This window comes from Pimephales promelas, chromosome 2 (genome assembly GCF_988280905.1).
Source record: "Pimephales promelas chromosome 2, fPimPro1.hap1.1, whole genome shotgun sequence".
Taxonomy (NCBI): Eukaryota; Metazoa; Chordata; class Actinopteri; order Cypriniformes; family Leuciscidae; genus Pimephales; species Pimephales promelas.
The window spans coordinates 14,042,087-14,062,228 of NC_142770.1; the positions used below are offsets into that span (position 1 = coordinate 14,042,087).

Sequence of the window (20,142 nt, forward strand, 5' to 3'; positions counted from 1 at the left end):
AAACAGGCTGCATTTAGAACTACATTTCCCACAATGCATCAGAACGCTTCAGTCCGTCACGTGATCGCCCGGATTCAATGCAGACTGCAGACGCATCCCCAACATACTATTTAACGGTACACAGGTATCGTATCGTCGCGAATACAAGTTTTATTAAATCATCAAAGCAATGTTTTTTCTTTTAAGCACAGGAAATAGTATTTCTGATTTGCGTAGACGTGATATAGTTTGACTGTTGATTTTCTACTGCAGTTGTGTTTGGCAGTGCATGGTTAGCTGTTGGCCTGTGCTATGTTTTCAAATATGCTGTAATGTAGAAGTATTTTAATCATCCACACATATTTAAAACAAAATAAAGCCCTAAATTTGATCTTATATGGTATTATCAACAGTATCATTTACTTAATGTAAGTTACTTAAGTTGCTGATTATTATATCCTTAACTATTTTTTATAATGTTTTGCATGTTTTTAGGATATCTGTGTGTTTTTTTAGCACTGAAAACATCAGTATATCAGTTCATAGAGGGAAAATTTAATTAGCACCAGAAACATCAACAGATCCACCCTTTCTCAAAATTGAGAAATGACAGGTAGGTCAAGTTTGGTTGGCATTAAAAAATGATAAATGTCTCTTTTTCTGCTTTTTGGTCCCTTATTATCGCTGTGGTTAAAAAAAAAAAAGAATTTCCTTTTTTGCCTGACAGATCGAGCAAACAACTTCCCCCCTCTGCCGAAGTTTCTTCGCATAAAGCCATGTTTTTACCAGAATGTGGACGAGGAGATTCCGCAACCCCACTGCCAGCTTGTGCGTCGTGTTTACAATCTTTGGATCTGTGAGTAAAGAAATGCAAACTTGACTGGGAATAGTTTGGTTTCAGTTTCAGTTCCTAAGTTTGATAGAAGCAGTTAAAGAGTTAGTTGTTCAAAAATGAAAATTCTGTCATCATTCACTCACTCACCCTCATCGTAAAACTAATCCAAATGATTTAAGCGGTTCAGTCCAAATTTTCAGTAGACATGATCGCTTTATATGATGAATATGTCAATGGAGTAGCTGTCAATATGACGCAGCTGTCAATGGAGAGTACAGAACTGGCTCATATTTCATTAAAAGATCTTCATTTGTGTTCTAACGATGAACAAAAGTCTTACAGGGGAACAACGTGATCATTTTTGGGTGAACTATCACTTTAAGATCTGATTCCTTTATCTGATGACTGCTATTCTGTTTTTCCAGTATACTCCATCACACTTTGTGTTAATGTGGTGGCCTGCATAGCCTGGTGGGCCGGAGGGGGTGGAGCGATCAACTTTGGGTTTTCTATCCTCTGGCTGTTGGTTTTCAGCCCATGTAGCTATACCTGCTGGTTCAGGCCGCTCTATAAAGCATTCAGGCAAGGAAACTCTTTTTGACAAAGGACAAATTTGCTGAGTTTGGTTTTTCACTTTGATTAAACCGTTTCGTCTTTTTGTGTCTTTTCAGGGCTGATAGTTCCTTCAACTTCATGACCTTCTTCTTCATTTTCTTCCTGCAATGTGTTCTCGCTTTCATCCAGAGTCTTGGAATATCAGGTTGGGGTGCATGGTGAGTAACACTGAAATCTTAGGATGCTCAATATTTAATATGAGTTGAGTTAAAGGAGAACTCCGGCGAACAATGAACCTTTGGTCTAATAAAACATCGGTACCTAGTCAACCGTTCTCTGAGATTTGTTTTCATGATAATCGAATGTAAAGAGTTTTATCTCTAAAAACTGTTTAGCGTATAACGCTAGTACTGGGGGCATGTACTAAGTAAAAATAAATCGCTAGTTTATACCACTAACAAGGCTCAAAATAGCCCCACAATAACACAGTAACATAATGAGGGTCCATACATGCAAAACGAAGCATTGAGAACTTTGTAAGTGTACAGACCATTTAATAAGAAGATACTTTATAAAGACAGTTCACTTCGTGTATACAGGCGGCGCCATCTTTGGAAAACAGACGCGACAAGTCAAACCATGAATGACGTGCTAAATGATCTGAACTGTATGAACGGCGTTCGGGGATCGACTTATCGAGACTAATTTCTAAGATGGCGCCTGTCTGTATACACGAAGTGATCAATATTTGATATTTGAATATTTTATTTAGCGTGATTGTTTTAAACAAGCAAAACAGCGCTGCGTTACCCCACAATTTTAATTCATCAGATAACGTGAAATGAGTAGTGATTCAGCACTTTTTCATTGGAATGTAATATATGTAACTTTCATCGCTTTAAACTTTAATGCATAATAAAATATGCATAAACAGCCGGCTGTGGCATATAAGCATAATAAGGACAGCAAGGTAAAATACCCCAGGCTCTCGCTCTCCCGCCCTGCTCACGTTAAAAAACTTCTTTCAAAAACATTTAAAAAGTGTTACCGAACCCAAACGGCAGTTTGACTTCTGCTTTACCCCAACTCTAACTTTCTTTCTATGTTTATTTTTTGATAATTATTTGTAATAATCAAAACAAGTATAAATGATTGTAGTTCGTTTTTAAAAGGGATATTTTTGGGGTAATCAACATAAGGATTGAGCTTAACTTGTGTTGCATCAATAAATCCAATCTTTGTGTGGCCATTTTAATACTTCCAATGATGTTAACTCGCCATATTTTCCTCTCTTCGCAGTGGTTGGATTGCCACAGTGACGTTTTTCAGCACGAATGTAACCTCGGCTATATTCATGCTCATCTGTACTCTGCTCTTTACCGTAGATACGGTTCTCATGGGACTTGTTCTCATCAAGGTATGATTTGAACACACACACACAAAAGTCTTACTTTAAAGAGCAAATCATTAAAGGAGTAGTTCACTTTTCAAAAAACTTCTGCTGATAATTTACTCACCCCCATGCCATCCAAGATGTCCATGTCTTTCTTTTTTCAGTCGAAAATGAAATTTTTTTTGAAGAAAACATTCCTGGATTTTTCTCCATATAATGCACTTCAATGGGAACCAAACGGTTTAAGGTCCAAAAGACCGTTTCAGTGCAAACTACAAACTGTTCAAAGGGCTTTAAACGATTCCAGACGATGAATAAGGGTCTAATCAAGCGAAACGATCGCTTATTAAATAAATAAAAACAAGTTTAAGTTTTATAAGCTCAGATGCTTGCTCTGTATTGCGATGCACGTTCGTGACTCTCCTGTTCCAACTCGTTCATCAAAATGAGTCAATTCGTTCATTTTGTTCGTTGAATGAACCAAATGACTCAGAAAAAGATTTGTTCATTTTGATGAACGAGTATAATGTATAATCAGTTAAATAAAAGAGCAAAGTGTCACATTAGTGTTGCCCCCTCAAAGGTCCATCGACTATATCGTGGTGGAGGAGGCAGTTTACAGCGGGCGCAGGAAGAGTGGAGCACGGGTGTGTGGAAGAACGCCCCTGTGAGAGAAGCCGGATTCAACGCCATCTCTGAAACAGGCCCCAGCCTGCCCCAGTATCCAGCCGCTGTGCCCAACTATCCAGAGAGTGGACCCTGGTGATACCTTTTCTGAACTACAGATGGAGCAACAGCACCACTGTTTGTCTTAACGTCAAAGGGGCAGTTTGCAGAGGGACAGTACCTAATATTTTTGTGCAGTAAGAAAAGTCTTCAGACAGATCACATGGCTGTGGACTCGTGAATGGTTATTTTGCTTTTGTCCTATTTTTTTTTTAATATAGCAAAAAGATTGAATGTTAATCACTCCTTAAAAAGAATGTGTATAACATTCTGAGTAGATCTCCTGTGAACACTGATTTAAATAGCAGTGAATGACGATCGAAAATGTGTCAAAACCCTGTTCTGGGTGCAAATTCTGACGGAAACACTAACCAGAAGGTTAAATGAACAATCAAAATAGGCAAACTGCTCCTTTAAAGACATCTCAACACATACTATCCTCACACTGACAGCCAAATGGCAGAACATTAGTTCAAAAATAAAAAAAGACACTGTTATATACTATTAAATCGATGAATTCATCAGATGCCTTCAGTTCATCTTAGCCTTGATTTTTCTTGTAATTCCATCGACTTGGATTTGTGTTAAAACAAATGGATGGAAATGCATATATATATATATATATATATATATATGACACACAATTGCTTGACTATGTTAGAGAAAGTGTTTTTTGAGAGGGGAAAAGTATGTCTGAGTGTTCTTTTCTAAATCATGGCAGCTTTTCTATTTACCTAAAAAAAAAAATCTATCTTGCATCTCTTCCACATCGGCGCTTTTGCAGTTAATTTTTTTTTTATTTTTACTTCGGATAATTATTCACTTACACTTTTAAGATTCACAACCATCATGAATGTCTTAAATGTGTTAAATGTCTTTGTAAATGGTATGGTTTGCATATGACACGCCCCTTTTATACACCGCAGCAAAGCGTTTCAGATTTTTTTAAAATGCTATGCCTGGGAATGTTTCCTTGCAAACACATCTTGTGCCTGTCTTTCCGTTTAAAGCTTTTCACGTCTTTGAAATGAAGACAGCCTTAATTCTTCATGCATATTAAGCATGTGTGAACCAATAGCTTTCGAGTTTCCCTCAAGTGCTACAATTTATTGGTGGATGTGGCTATATCCTGTGCTATTTTTAATACTGGCGTATAAATATGTATTGCGCATTTATTCCTGGTTTCATCTCGAGTTTACAGTTGTGGTTGGCTGGGGGCTAAAATACTAATTTTTAATATTAGACTTGATCTTTGGTCCTTTTTGCTCAATATCTCCCTCCACAGAGCTACAGGAGGATGATTTTGCAGCGTTTTCACTTTGTGTAGCCAATGTATTGAACAATCCTGCATATGACATGTGACTGGAATGGCTTTCCAGCTTCAGTTCAATAAAACATTACTTTTCAGACTGTAGTCGCTTTTATTGCGGTCACTCTCTGCGTCTAAATATGCATACTTCCCTACTAAATAATAGGTGAAAAGCAGTATGTGAAATGCGTAGTGTGTCCAAATTCATAGTATTAATTGAGGTGAAACAGGAGAGAGGACGGTGTTGTAAAGAAATGTGTGCTTGAGTACTCCGGGTCACGGCACCAAATCTTGAATTGACAATCAGCTACTGATTAGTAGGATGTTTTACCTTCATATTTCTTAAGAAAATCTTTATTTTTTTCACAATTAAATTTTAAAATGAGTTAAAATGAATGAATTTGTAGTTTTTTTTATTAGTAATAAAAAATAAATAAGTACAAAAATTCTATAAAAAAAATCAAATCTTAAATCTCAGACTCATCCGTAATGTACTTAAAAATATGAATGTCTGTTGACGTATCCCCATTGCTGTTATTCCTGTGGAAGCTGGTTGCTTCAGTATTACTGTTTGTTGTGACGCACAACCTGACCATTGTCTGTTTACTGTCTACGGCATCATTTCCTGTGTGCATGTATTCCTTTCCTGGAAGATTCCTGGGGCTTTTGATTGGCTGTCTCCCACAGCACATAAATGGAGAGATGTGGCCCATGTACAAGTTCCAGATCAGCAAACAGGCCATCATGACGGATATCACGGCCAGCGACACTTGCATTACAACCCATTTACTCTCACTGCTCTGATTAATAGCAATAGGTGGCTCTTCGATTTCATGCAAACCTGATGAGGTTGTGTGGCTTTCAGTAAGTATTTCCAATGTAGCCTTAATCTTGTCCGTCACATCGACTGGTAAGCGTTCACGTAAGTCATAAATGGCAAGTGTTTGGGTGTACTGTCTCCCTTTTGCCCACTCGACTGACATGCAGGTATAGAGTCCAGCATCATTGGCTGAAGCATTGTAGATGAGGATGCCATCACTGTAAATAGTGTACTTCTTGTTTGAGTAGGGGAGTGGCTTTCCAGCAAAGTTCCACTTGACCTGGGCCAGGTTAGACTCTGCTCGACACAGCAACTTGATGTTGTTTCCCAGCACCAGGGTGCGGATCTTTGGTTCCCCGGTAGCTGATGAAGGGGAGAACGTTAAATAAAGCCCTGATTTTAATGTGGAATCAGAACAACTAAGTTACTACATACCTGTTGTTGGGCATCGAGTGGCATCCCCGTCTTTCAGGCTTTGTATCAGATTACTAAAATGCAAAAACGTTGACGTTAACTGTCAGTATGGGTTGTTTACACACCTAAATATAGCCTCAGCTACAAAAAAACCTGACTGAAGTTAATGAAATGTAGTTTTATTGTTTAAAGGTGCATTGAGTGATTTCTGAGAAAGTGGATCGGACCGAGCAGCAGAACACATTGTATCCAATCAGTAGTAGGGGCGTGTCCACTCATGACGGGGGAGGAAAATGATTGAGCCAATCCGCAGTAGGGGGTGTGTCCACTCATGATGGGGGAGGAAAGTGATTGAGCCAATCAGCAGTAAGGGGGCGAGTCCACTCATGATAGGGGAGGAAAGAGAGTGAGCCAATCAGCAGTAGGAGGCGTGTCCACTCATGATATGGGAGGAAAGAGAATGAGCCAATCAGCAGTAGGAGGCGTGTCCACTCATGATATGGGAGGAAAGAGAGTGAACAAATCAGCAGTAGGAGGCGTGTCCACTCATGATATGGGAGGAAAGAGAGTGAGTCAATCAGCAGTAGGGGGCGTGTCCATTCATGATATGGGAGGAAAGAGAGTGAGCCGATCAGCAGTAGGGGGCGTGTCCACTCATGATGGGAGGAAAGAGAGTGAGCCAATCAGCAGTAGGGGGCGTGTCCACTCATGATATGGGAGGAAAGAGAGTGAGTCAATCAGCAGTAGGGGGCGTGTCCATTCATGATATGGGAGGAAAGAGAGTGAGCCAATCAGCAGTAGGGGGCGTGTCCACTCATGATGGGAGGAAAGAGAGTGAGCCAATCAGCAGTAGGGGGCGTGTCCACTCATGATGGGAGGAAAGAGAGTAGGCTTGTTTGAGATGAGCAAAATCTGTGCAGAACCGATCACCTATCACTGGGCATTGTTCTTGTGTGTGAGTGTCTTACCCTTTTGCGTCCTCAGGTGATGTGGGTAATCTAGAGCACCACAGAGCAGTGACATCCCAGGCACAGTAAGGGTCTCTAGCCAGCACACAGTCCAGACAGGAAGAATAACGACTGCAGTTGCTGACGAGCATTTGTACAACCCCAGACGCAGAGCCTGCGTACAACTGGACCAGACAGACAACTCGTGCTGATTCTTGCTTTTTTTTTTTTCATGATGAACTATGCAACTAAACAATTCACCACTTTGGTAATTAGGAGTCATTACAAAAGTATAATGTAATGATGTGAAAATGACTCCTTACTTAGTTAATACTGTTTCATATGGAAGCAAAAAGGAACATTAAAGTGAATTATAAGCATCTATACCCATCCCCAGTATTGCGTACCTGATTCTGGTAAAGTCGTAGGATGTCAATCGGCTCAGTGTTCTGAAACAATTGAACTTCTTCAATGATGTGTATTTCTCCATCATAGTTCACTGCTTTCTGCACATAACCATTTTCTGATGGAAAACAAAAAAACAAAAAAAAACAATTAACTTTCACCACAAAAACTAAATTCTACATCCAGCTTTTTAACACTACTCAACAACAACAAAAAAAAAACAAATGCAATAGCTCAGTCCAAGGAACAATTAACATTCCTCTGAATGACAGTTTACACACACCCTCTAACTGACTTTACGAGCTGCTTCGCCCTAGAGGCTAAAGGGAATCTCACCTGTGCCGACAAACATCACAGGATAGGTCTGTCCGTCCAATGCAGTTACGACGTCTACCACAAGACGGGTCATCAACGGGCCTCTCTTGAGCAGCAGGGGCTTGCCTGTGATTGGACGGACTGCGTCGTCCATGAGAGGCCGGTCTCGGATGAACTGCAGGGTTTTATCAGGGAGGTCCAGCGACCTTTTAATTCCCAAACGTCTCGCTGCGTTGTTGATGCACTGCGAAGATTGCACGTGAAACGTTTATACCCTTGCAAAAATTATACCCTTTTCATTTTATAGTAAATATACGATAATATCAATATATTCTTTTAAATTTGTTACAGTAGAATTTCAATACCAAAATTAAAGTATTCACCACAGTAAATTAAAACATTCTGGTATATGGTAGTTTTTAAGTATTTAAACTATTTTAACATGTTCAATATTACACGCATCCCCTTAAAGACTATATAAGACTATTAATGACCACTCACAGCTCCTGGTCGGGGGACAGGAAGCTCTCCGTTGTACGTGACCCACTTCACATCAGACATTTCCACGGTCACCTCAGTCTTAAATTTGCCGTGAGAGAACACCTCGCTGATATCGGTAACATTAAATGCACATACCGCTGAAGACTGATCTGTTGAGCTCCTGCAAACACAAACACAACTGTCAACTGAACCAATGAGTGAATTCAGATGCAAAAAAAAAGACCACGAAGGACAAAACTTACGATTGAGAGGTGAAGACAGCGTAAAATACACTTTTCCTCCATTTCTTGTTGCGAACATGGAAGACGTCCTGTATGACGTAGGGCAGACTGGGCTCAGAGACCGCGCAGTCCAGACGAGCCTTCGAGAAGGAGGTCCATTTCCTTTGGAGGGTCCTTAGACCACCCATATCACCCTGTAAAACAGGAAAACGACAAAAGTCTTTACAAGATCAGGGCTAAATATGCTAAATCCTCCTCTTTGTTAAAGGGACCAGTGAAGTGTTACCTTGCAGACTCTGGCGACCCGCGAAACCACAAGCTTGTTGAAGAAGTCGTACTCCACGGCGTTCTCACTGAAGAACATGTAGACTTTGTCATCGTCGCCCTCAGGACTGTCCTCACTTTCTGGGACCATGTCCATGTAGATGAAGCTTGGCTCTTGAGTGGGTAAAGGAATGTGATTTTTCACTATGTTCGGAGCAGTTGTTATTGTGAACTAAAAATGAAACTATTAAAAGTCGTTTTCTATAACTGATAATAGCTATAATATAAATCGTACATAAAAAAACCCTTAAAATTAGAAATGTTTTCTTGGCAGTAAAGTACTGATGTACTGTAAAATGACTAAAAGTGAAATAGAAATAAATAAAAGCTACATAGAAATATTTTTAAACTAAAAAACGACAAAAGCACAAAACTTAATTACTAAAACTGAAAATACATAAATAAATTATACATAAATAGTTATAAATTCATAAATACTAGAATATTATTTACACAAAGCCTTGTATTAATCTACAATTAGAATAATTAAAGCCTGTAATTAATCTTTGTTTCCTGGAGGAAGTCTTGTCATCACGTCTGACATACCATTGAAGCTTAACCCTGTGCGCAGTGAAATGGGAGATGTGCGGGATAGGGCTGGGTCCGAACCCAGAAAGTTAATGGACGTGGCAGAATACAGGTCTTCATCTATGGAAAAATAAATAAATATATATATTGTACATTTTTTCCCCTCCACAACGCATTTAAAGTGCCCATTTTATGCTCTGATTGGTCAGATGGCCCAGTCTGTTGTGATGGGTCTACTCTCCTCTGATTGGTCAGATGGCCCAGTCTGTTGTGATGGGTCTACTCTCCTCTGATTGGTCAGATGGCCCAGTCTGTTGTGATGGGTCTACTCTCCTCTGATTGGTCAGATGGCCCAGTCTGTTGTGATGGGTCTACTCTCCTCTGATTGGTCAGATGGCCCAGTCTGTTGTGATGGGTCTACTCTCCTCTGATTGGTCAGATGGCCCAGTTTGTTGTGATGGGTCTACTCTCCTCTGATTGGTCAGATGGCCCAGTCTGTTGTGATGGGTCTACTCTCCTCTGATTAGTCAGATGGCCCAGTCTGTTGTGATGGGTCTACTCTCCTGTTGTGATGGGTCTACTCTCCTCTGATTGGTCAGATGGCCCAGTTTGTTGTGATTGTTCTACTCTGCGCTTATTGGTCAGATGGCCCAGTCTGTTGTGATTGTTCTACTCTGCGCTTATTGGTCAGATGGCCCAGTCTGTTGTGATTGTTCTACTCTGCGCTGATTGGTCAGATGGTCCAGTCTGTAGTGATTGGTCTACTCTGCTCTGATTGGTCAGATGGCCCAGTCTGTTGTGATTGTTCTACTCTGCGCTGATTGGTCAGATGGCCCAGTCTGTTGGTATTGGTCTACTCTGCTCTGATTGGTCAGGTGGTCCAGTCTGTAGTGATTGGTCTACTCTGCTCTGATTGGTCAGATGGCCCAGTCTGTTGGTATTGGTCTACTCTGCTCTGATTGGTCAGATGGCCCAGTCTGTTGGTATTGGTCTACTCTGCTTTGATTGGTCAGATGGTCCAGTCTGTTGTGATTGTTCTACTCTGCTCTGATTGGTCAGACGGCCCAGTCTTTTGTGATTGGTCTTCTCTGCTCTGATTGGTCAGATGGCCCAGTCTGTTGTCAAAACGCTCATTACAATATCTGAATTTCAGAGGATCCCTCAGCACGCAATACACAATAATACCACCAGACAGCATAGTTTTTTCTGTATGAGTTCCAGTCCTCATCCTCCAGAAGTGCATGCAAGTGGATTTGCTTTAGCAGCAAAAATGTGTTCCCAAAACGTCGACAACACAAACCAAACTCTTTCAGTCTCAGCTACAACTACAATGTTTGAGGGTCAAAGTAGACGTTGTTCAGACCGTAGGCTGTCATTATGCAAATTTCTTACATTGTTATTTAGGTTTGTAACTGGAAGTGAGACTTGAAAAGCTGACGACTCTTTTCGGCAGTTCAAATCGATTGTTTCTTTTAAGGCACAATAACTTAATTTGTCGTGCACTTTGATTTTTTTAAAACTTTGCTGACATTTTACCTTCACAAAAAGCTATATTACACAATGCATGAAAGCTAATATTCGGAAAAGCATAAAAGGACACTTTAAACTGCTAAAAAAAACCTGTATGGACGACATACATACCAACCATAACAGAAGAGGATCTCTGGAACGGATCGAAAGGACATTTCCCCCTCCCGTCTTCCAGCTTTCCCTCCAGCTTCAGCTGCCCGTCACTGTATGTCTGTTCAAACAAATGCAATGAACACAAGGTTTTTAATCTTGTTTTTTAGCACTATTACACTAGCGCTTGATGGATCACATGACACCTGACGTTCCTAATCCCATACCAGGAAGAAAGTGATGGATTGCTAAAATACAAACAGTGAGTACAATGACAAAGTAAAAGCCAATTATTTCATTTTGTTTGTCTTTATAATTTAATATATATATATATATATATATTCAGAATTTTATAAGACCTTTATAAGAATTTTTTTTTTTTAATTGAAATGATTAAAAATAATTATATTTTTTATATATATATATGTATATAGTTTTTCTGGTTATGTCACTTACTATGTAATCACAGGTTGGGCTAAATGCGTTTGTTCCGCACACGTACATCATGCCGTTGCTCATTTGATGCAGCATCCGTACATAATTATGACAGTCGATCTGAAAAGGTAATCCAATTTTTGATATCAAATAGAAACAACCTCCCTTGTTCAAAGTATTTATGCTAATGTGTTTATGTGTCTTTGTGAGAATGTGTGGCAGTTACTCACGTCAGGATGTTTTCCTTTAGTGGTGCACTCCTTTTGTTTCTCTTCTGTAACTTTCCAAAGCACCTGATGGGTGGAGGGAAATCAATACAGACTATACAGATGTGCCGTTTTGAAACAGGGCGAAGAATTCTGTCTTTTTGTCGCCAAGAGATAAAGGAAAGGAAATCAAACCGGCACCTTAGACTTGGCATCGGAGATATCGTTTATGTCAAGGGCGTAGACGGCCTCCCTCGCCCCCAACACCAGCAAACCCAGATCCTCCCTAATCAGCATTGTGGAGTAATTCCAGATACCTTCCTCTTTAAACATGATCACATGGTTATCTAAGGGCAAAAACACGAGTTTTCGATTTGTCAATGGAAGCATTATAGCCAAACACGAACATGGTTCATATAGAGTTAAACTCAAGGAGGGCTCAATTGTAAACTCAAGAAAGAAGACTCTTACCTTCATATTGAATGGTTTTTCGGGGGGTGCTATTCAGATTGCTCCATCCAGCCATGCAGCCATGCAGAATGATGAAGAACAGAGGATAATACATGGCTTTGTTTTTCACTTAAACAAACAAAAAAAACCTACAAAATGATTACTTCAATATTTAGCATATTTAACAATCTCATGTTTTTCCATAGTAGATCGGGCTATTGGTGGGCGTCCGTATCCGACATATACGTTTATCATTTGAGAGTTTTTGTGGCCAAAAGTGGTAGTCCATGATGCTGGATGCTGAAGGAGTGCAAATAAACCTTGTCCACTGTCCCGTCTACATCTGTAGAAGAAAAACACACGTTACACTGAGATCTATATCAAAACATACATACATTTGATCCCACTTCCCAAACAAGGCCTGTTCCTGTAAGAAGTGCACTGAACCAGCAGATTTCACCAAACAAAATCCTCCACTCAAACTCATCCCTTAGTAAACACCTGCTTTACCTAAACATTCCTCACTAAACTTCAGGAATTCAACGGTGACTCAATTGTTGTTGCACCAAAACAGTGCGCTGACAGATTCACAGCAATCATTTGTGGTTGAAAACAAGAAACACGGGTCGTTTTCCCACTCAGATGTGAGCAAGGAGGCAGGCTGAGACAAGTGCGGATTAGGGTACGAGGAGGATACCTGAAATTGTTGATGCCTGAGGCTGAAAACCCGCTTAAACACTGTTGCATGTTCGCGTGACGCTGCGTGGGATTAATCACAACAGCCATCATGTTTGAAATGTTTACATTCAAACGAGATGCTCTTGTCTTGCGTGTTTCGATTGAGCAACATCCAAAAGTTCAACCTAAAAATGAAAGTCAGGCGAATGTGAAGAGAATGTGAGTGCTTGCTTTTGCAAGCTTGATTTTTCTACTTCGCCTAATTAAAAACAGTTATTCTGGTTAGTCAAGCACAGGCCTAGAGGATTAATCAAATGAATTATTCAGTTCACTGCAGAGTCAGACAGGCTTGCTGTTACTCATGAGTGTTAAATCAAATCCTATTATTGCTGAGTAAGAACTTTTCGGACGAGCCTCTCCCACCTGTTCACATGCTCACAGGGTTGGTAGACGCTTTAGGCAGCAGACTTGTTGCCTCGCTGCCTTATCAGGCAATGATTGTGCATGAAGGTACATCACAAAACTGATAGGGTTCTGAGGCAGAGTAAGTTAATGGTTTAATGATCAACAGCAAAATTGAGCTTTGGAGAAAACTAAGCAAATATTTAAAGGGTAATTCCACCGGTGGAGACATGAACTTGTATTGAAAGTGGGTCATATATGTAGAATAGTATCTATTATATTTCTAATTTGGGTCCTACTTGGCTGATAAAAGGCAGAAAATGACTTTTTAGTGCTTGTTTATTGTAGACAACAATCCCCATAGTGCATTGCAATGCTCAGCTCCGCAGGCCACTCCCACTACTCCACCCATCAATGTAGACTAGAGTTGAGCTCCACTCTATGCTACCGCCTGGAAAACATGATTTCGCACAATGAAATCAGATAATCGCGCTAATATAATATGACGACGTAAGAGCGTCAAGGCGGCGCCCGCGCCATCAGCCAATGGATTGGCCTAATTCTATATGGGGTTCAGACAATCGCCACACTTACTCTGATGCGTAATTTTACATGTGAAATGCAGCCAAAAAGTTTCTGCCGGTGAAATCAAACGCCCTGGCACTGATCTGTAATTGGTCTGTTAGCCCATTAGGTCCAACCCCCTATGGGTGGGTTTGAAAGGGTGGGATCTTGTGCTTGTAGTCTTTACAGAAATCCCCCTCTCTTGCACTTCCTCCTACAATGACGTAAAATGACGATTTTTGCATCATTGTAGGAGGAAGTGAAAAAGGTAAATAGCAGATTTCTCTCGTCTCAGGGGAAAATGAGAGAGTGTTGCACGACCATTCAATAGTATAACTGGGTTTCTAACAATGGAAAGCTTAATGCAAATGGGTGGAGTGTCCTTTTAATTACTACAATAGTAATTTATCGCTAGAAATGACATCAGAAATGGAAACCGTTGGTCAAAAACGTACATTTACACACAAACCGCAACTGTCAGACGCCATATTGATATTGTTTTAGCTCAACTGTCACGGAGTGGAACGCACGGGATTGTGGGATATCAAAGGCAGTGACGGATACATTTATGCTGCCTTCAAAAACAACCCCTTTAAATAAAAATAATAAAAGTTTTATAGATATTTTTTTTTAAATAAAAATTTTCAGTCTGTTACGGAAGCCCCGAACTGCAACGTTAAAAAAAAGAAAAAAGTCTGTAAAAAAAAAATTAATGTCGAAAAAAATTAGTCGAAATATTTCTAGATTAAAGTCGAAATGTTTCGAGATTAAAGTTGAAATGTTTCAAGATTAAAGTTGAAAAATTTTGAGATTAAAGTCGAAATATTTTGAGATTAAAGTCGAAATGTTTCGAGATTAAAGTCGAAATGTTTTGAGATTAAAGTTAAAATGTTTTGAGATTAAAGTTGAAATGTTTCGAGATTAAAGTCGAAATGTTTTGAAATTTAAGTTGAAATGTTTCGAGATTAAAGTCGAAATGTTTCGAGATTAAAGTCAAAATGTTTCAAGATTAAAGTTGAAATGTTTTGAGATTAAAGTTGAAAAATTTCTAGATTAAAGACGTAAAATTTTGAGATTAAAGTCAAAATATTTTGAGATTAAAGTCGAAAAATTTAAAGATAAAATATAATAAATACGTTTTTTATTCAAAATACATTAAAATGAAACTTGTACAATTATTTAAATATTGCTATCAAACTAAAATATAAGTTTGTAGCATTAACTGTAAAATAATAATAATCTTTTTAATTGTTTGAAATAGTAATTCAGGGCATGTTATCATAAATAAAATTTAATTTATTCTTTAACCAATTAATGTAAAAGAAAAATTGCCTAGTCCATGCAAAAAACATGAAACGGGAAGTGATATCATAGCTGAACTAAAGACCCTGATGACTCGCTAAAGGAATTGCAAAAATTAGAGCTAGAAAATCTTTTTTAATATCTTGTGTCATTCTGTTATTTCGCACATTTAGCAACTGGTAATTCCAGCTTCAGGTATAAATAGAGGCCGTTTTAATTGAACTGTATAGGGTCATGGTTCCTGAGTATTCAAATGGTTTAGGTTGAACTGAAATGCTTTGTGATTTATTAACCTGCAGCCTTCCAATGACACTCAATGTGTCACTCACATTGCGTAACACTTTTACGTTGGAAAACACACCCAGTTTGGCCTTTGTTCGTACAATTCACTAAAACAAATATGCTTAATAATTGTTAATGCTCGAGGTGATTAATCATCAGCTAAAGGTTACAGCTCTTTGTAGAACAACAACAACAACAAATGCTATTGTGGCAGGACTATATTCACAAAGACACACACACACACACACACACAAAAAAAATTGTACTTAAACTAAAAACGAGTAGGTGTAAGACCTGGGGAATCAGATGGGCGTAAAAAAAGGAACATTCCCTTCTAGCGTTCAGGCAAGTCAGAGCAGGACTTGAGACGCTGTTGAGTTTACCTCAGTGTTTAATGTGTGATGTGCGTACTCTCAAAAATAGTGAGGAAATATAGAATAGAGGGGAAAAAAAAAAAAAAACGTTTTGGAACCTTTATTTTTAAGAGTCACACAAAAATGTGTATTTCACCACAAAACAGGAAGAAAAAAATGCTTATTTATAAAATGACATTGAATCAACTAGTGATTTTTATCCATGTATTAAGTCAATTCTTCAAACAGATTAAGCAAAGGTGAATTTCATAACACTGACGTGCGTTTTACAACCACAATTTCATCCTCAACATGAACATATTATCTTATTATTTAAAATGATTAAGATGTGTGCTTGTGTTATCGTTCTTTAAAATCAATGGCACTTAGTTTGACACTAGTAATGCCATTTAGACTTTTTATGTGTGACTTCCAAATATAAATAAGGAGCCATGTTGTCGTTTTAGGGTCCAACTCTTACTTATTACCATGCATATTAGTAGGATATTGGTTGTTTAGTACTTATAAAGCACATATTAATGCCTTATTCTGCATGACCATACTCTACACCCCTTAATCCAACCAATACGTAAACTTAACAACTAACAGTTACCATACTAACTATTAATAAGGAGTTTATTGAGACAAAAGTCAGTTAGTTTGTTAATAGTGAGAATTGGACCCTAATCTAAATGTGATGTGACCCTGTTTTCCTTCCTTTTTCTTGATCAGTAATACATAGTCTAAGTAAATTGATGTCAATGTTAAAGTAGCTATGGCTACACATGGATTCACTAAACACCCATGAAGAAGCGAAAGTAGCTTAATTAGGCATTCAAGTCTTTAGTTCTACTAAATTAGCCTAAACAAATATTATTACAACGTAAGTCAACTCACCAGAGATGTCAGAAATGCTCTTGAATGGCTGAATAATTGTCGCTCGTGTGTGTTCACTCCGTCTGAGTCTGACTGAGTGAGTGTGTGTCCCAACACCTGAGAGAGAAACCGTCACGTCCTGCTCATGAATCACCATCTGTCAGCTGCCAGCCTGATGATTGGGAAATTAAATTATCAGATATTCTAGTATAGATGATGAGCCGTGTACTTATGCTGCCTTCGCGTGCAATCGATAAGATCGTATTTCCTTGTAAGAAAATAGGACATGAATTTGTCAAGTTAATCTTTGGAAACTCGGACAAAATGGTGATATCCGAGTTTCCGAGTTGGGCGTGTCATAACTTTGAGGGAGAGAACGATTGCTGAAACTGGCTCTATATTTTATTAGTTTATTCCACAACAGCTACAACTCATCCTTTTCGTCAAAGTAGCCTTGGATATTTACATAAACGAATAACCATTTGAATCATGCCTGCAAATATAGCCTGCATTTGACCGACATTCCAGATTCGTCAGCAAGCTGACTGAGACTGAGCAAAAGTGGCAACTGGCTATCCATCTATCAAAGGAGACTCTTGCTGGTTAAAAAAAAGACCAGAAAATGCTGTACCATCAAGTTGCATCTCATGAGTCACATCATTGTTACATTTCCAAGTATTTATTTTAGAATTTATTTTAGAAAAAAAAAAAAACGTCAAAAATGTAATCTGATTATGTATGTTTTACTTGTAATGTGTTGCCTGTTACATGGACTTGGATTGTGGATACATCCACAATGGATACATGGATACATGGATTGTGTTATGCATGTTACTTTTAATGTGTTGCTTATTACAAAAAAGTAATCTGATTTATGCATGTTACTTGTAATGTCATACATCAACATTAATGCATTAAGAGTTAAATGTTCAAGAAACATTCTAAAAATGTACAATGTTCTAAAATCTATCTATCTATCTATCTATCTATCTATCTATCTATCTATCTATCTATCTATCTATCTATTAGGGCTGTGAAACGATTAATCGCGATTAATCGCATCCAAAATAAAAGTTTGTGTTTACATAGGCTAATACATATAGGCTATGTGTTTAGTGTGTATAATTATTTTATTATATGTAAAGTACATGCAAATATTTCTTAAATGTATACATGCATGTGTGTGTATTCACTGTATATACAAAATAATTATACACACTACAGAAATATATATTAAACTTTTATTTTGGATGCGATTAATCGTTTCACAGCCCTAATATATATGTATATATGTATATTTGCATGACAGGACATGGTCATGAATATTCAAGAGTGATAATTCGAGGCACTTTTGAGTACTAGAAACCTTAAATTATTCAAAAGTATGCACTTTTTCCTAGTAACTTCCACAATTTTAGTATGCATGTTAATATACAAAGTTAAAGAATAATCGGCAAGCTGCAAATGAGGCCATGCGAAATTTATTGAATGCAAAGAACATGTTATTTGAACAATATGACAGCACAGCGCCTGAAAGAAAATAAAAGAGAGAGACGTGCCGGAGAGATCAGAGAACACACACTGTACAGTTTTCTATCGTGCTCATTTACAGTGGTCCGAAATGGCCAAATAATAACTCCATTTCCAGTAACGTTAGTAGCTTCCTAACGGATTAAAGATGGCGTCCTAACAGGCTACGTTGAATTCAAGGCTGTGCGCATTATTTCCATTCCAAACACAGACACGTCATTCGAACTACTCAGTAGATGTTTGTGAGAACAAGTGTGCATGTTTATGTTTTAAGAGTCAAGCACCAAAAATAATGACAATTTTTACAACTCCTATACTCAAACAATAGGAAGGCTGTTGTTTTTCAGTCAGGCAACAGAAGCCTCTACCCGTAAACAGACACATTTTGCAGTAAGACGATTGAAGATGCGGTCACATTTCGCAACCATTTTTCTCTGTTGAAATGGTGTCATTTCAATGTGTATAAATTTGCGCGATTGGTAATTTCGCAAAGATGCCCCCCATGCAGAGATGCTCGCGCAAATTCGCCGCTTTGACCAACAGAAAGTTGCTTGGTTTGAAAGCGACACCTTTGTGAGCTGTGCTTCATGCATTACAACACTATTGACAATGGACATTTTTTGCCGGAGAAATTTAACAGAATTACCAAATTTTTTACGAAATTTCGCTAATATGATCGCACCTTACAGACTGAGATTCATAACATTTTAAAATGCCACACAGACTCCAGGCGCACAAAATGTGGCATGTTTTGACCTCTTAAAGTCAAAAAATTAATAATTTCCCATTCAAATGATTTAGCCCTCAGTCACAAAACATAGAAATGTCTCCAACAATTCGGTAAAATATCATTTGGTAAACTGCTTTTAATAGTTCTGCGTGACCCAGGACAGGGAAATACTTAAGACCAGTTGCCACAAGCATACATAACAGTACAAAAGTATTTTGAAAATGGTTATTACTCCAGCATATCTTAATCAATGGAAATATAGTCGAAACAATTCAGTCCACCATAATCCGCCTGATTTTTTAATCGCACCAACAATAAAAAAGGTTTCCATTTTAACCCCTAGTCTTATTTAAGACCGAAATATAAATATTGATTAAATTGAGCATTATGCTGAACATTTCCTTCAGTCGGTCCCCCCAAAATATATATACATATAAAAAAAAGCAAATACACCAAACAGGAATAAAATTAAATGAATTCACAATCCTGCTGTGAATCAATGCCATCATATAATGTTGAAAAACCCATCAAAAGTGGGTTCGGCCTGCAAACAATACCACTCACTGCACATTAGCACACTGGTTAATGAATACTAGATATGACAGGATTCCCTTGCAATACTAAACTGTAATAAATCACAAGCTACGCATGTGAGAACCTATCCATAAGCAGCCGTACAATCATATCAGGACAGTCGTAAAAAATAAACCAAATTAAAATATAGACAAAAAAGGCCACACGCCAACATATGTGCGAGATTTCTATACAAACTGAGGACATTCAGTGCTTTAGTGTACCAAATTAAAATAACAGGTCATCCTTGACAACTTTTCATTATTTTGGCACATTTAAATAAAAACGACACGTACACGGTGCAGTAAAACAGCTTGAATCACAAAGTCTTACATGAGTTTGATCCATTTGCCACTCCGTAGAGTTTTACATTCCAGTTGTGCATAATTTTCGCAAACTTGTGTGTCCGAACTGACGGAAGAGTGTAAAAAGTGTTGTAGGACTCTAATATGTACAAACAAGTGCATTGAGATTGTGTACATCCGACGTGGAGAGACACTAGGACTTTACGGCCGCTACTTTCTTCGGTGTTCCTGGTTTTTTGGTCTGCCACAGGTGGCTATGGATCGTGATGGCATCGACACTCGCAGACATGGTCTTGGCTGGAATTTGGCTGAACTGCTTCCTGTCCGAGTTGTACTTGTAGAGGCCGTCGATCATCTTGCGTGAGATGGTTTTAGGACCGATGCCGGCCAACTTGTTGATTTCCTCCATCTCGGGGCAGTACGTGTAGAGAGAGCGAAACTGGCAGCCAGAATCCCGGAACAGGACCAGGAAGTTGTTGGCCCCGGATTTCTCCATTTCCTTGAGAAAACAAACAAATATAATGAATAAAACTTCAAATATAATATAAATGTAGTGAAAATTAA

The 20,142-nt window shown here is 38.5% G+C and overlaps 3 protein-coding genes across 12 annotated transcripts in view; 1 reads left to right on the forward strand and 2 right to left on the reverse strand.

The window, feature by feature from the left end:
- Window positions 1–41: 41 nt before the first annotated feature.
- Window positions 42–4,895, forward strand: scamp4 (secretory carrier membrane protein 4). 4 transcript variants are annotated; one of them, XM_039694772.2, is made up of 7 exons: window positions 42–124; window positions 475–592; window positions 707–835; window positions 1,240–1,396; window positions 1,486–1,587; window positions 2,669–2,786; window positions 3,346–4,895. In XM_039694772.2, the coding sequence occupies exons 2-7, from the start codon at window positions 586–588 to the stop codon at window positions 3,526–3,528; spliced, it is 696 nt and encodes a 231-aa protein (XP_039550706.1). In that variant the 5' UTR covers window positions 42–124; window positions 475–585; the 3' UTR covers window positions 3,529–4,895. The 4 variants fall into 4 exon arrangements, with proteins under 4 accessions (XP_039550706.1, XP_088972679.1, XP_088972676.1 ...); XM_089116553.1 differs by having other exon boundaries at window positions 45–124; window positions 496–592; XM_089116550.1 differs by having other exon boundaries at window positions 57–116.
- Window positions 4,896–5,193: 298 nt separating this feature from the next.
- Window positions 5,194–16,739, reverse strand: LOC120495278 (semaphorin-4E). Of its 2 annotated transcripts, none has more exons than XM_039694770.2 (15): window positions 16,462–16,739; window positions 12,005–12,326; window positions 11,735–11,880; window positions 11,558–11,620; window positions 11,349–11,447; window positions 10,914–11,013; window positions 9,291–9,392; window positions 8,707–8,858; window positions 8,442–8,614; window positions 8,200–8,359; window positions 7,720–7,942; window positions 7,386–7,501; window positions 7,000–7,163; window positions 6,053–6,105; window positions 5,194–5,980 (listed from the first exon to the last, which is right to left on the reverse strand). In XM_039694770.2, exons 2-15 carry the CDS (start codon window positions 12,096–12,098, stop codon window positions 5,265–5,267), a joined length of 2,361 nt encoding a protein of 786 aa, XP_039550704.2. In that variant the 5' UTR covers window positions 12,099–12,326; window positions 16,462–16,739; the 3' UTR covers window positions 5,194–5,264. The 2 variants fall into 2 exon arrangements, with proteins under 2 accessions (XP_039550704.2, XP_039550705.2); XM_039694771.2 differs by having other exon boundaries at window positions 10,918–11,013; window positions 16,462–16,738.
- Window positions 16,740–17,905: 1,166 nt separating this feature from the next.
- Window positions 17,906–20,142, reverse strand: part of camsap2a (calmodulin regulated spectrin associated protein family member 2a) — a 45,759-nt gene continuing 43,522 nt past the window's right edge. For all 6 annotated transcript variants that reach the window (XM_089116573.1, XM_039694860.2, XM_089116568.1 and 3 more), the window contains one exon: window positions 17,906–20,077. In XM_089116573.1, coding sequence (XP_088972699.1) covers window positions 19,772–20,077 — 306 coding nt within the window. In that variant the 3' untranslated portion in view covers window positions 17,906–19,771. The remainder of the gene's footprint in view (window positions 20,078–20,142) is intronic.

Bases quoted from the DNA above. Each gene is read 5' to 3' on its own strand.
- scamp4 (XM_039694772.2), top strand. The intron at 836-1,239 runs GTGAGTAAAGAA...CTGTTTTTCCAG, and splicing joins TGTTTACAATCTTTGGATCT to TATACTCCATCACACTTTGT. The intron at 2,787-3,345 runs GTATGATTTGAA...GCCCCCTCAAAG, and splicing joins TGGGACTTGTTCTCATCAAG to GTCCATCGACTATATCGTGG.
- LOC120495278 (XM_039694770.2), bottom strand. From the start codon at position 12,098: ATGTATTATCCTCTGTTCTTCATCATTCTGCATGGCTGCATGGCTGGA. The intron at 11,881-12,004 runs GTAAGAGTCTTC...TTTTGCCCTTAG, and splicing joins AAAAACCATTCAATATGAAG to ATAACCATGTGATCATGTTT. The intron at 11,448-11,557 runs GTGAGTAACTGC...TTACCTTTTCAG, and splicing joins CTAAAGGAAAACATCCTGAC to ATCGACTGTCATAATTATGT.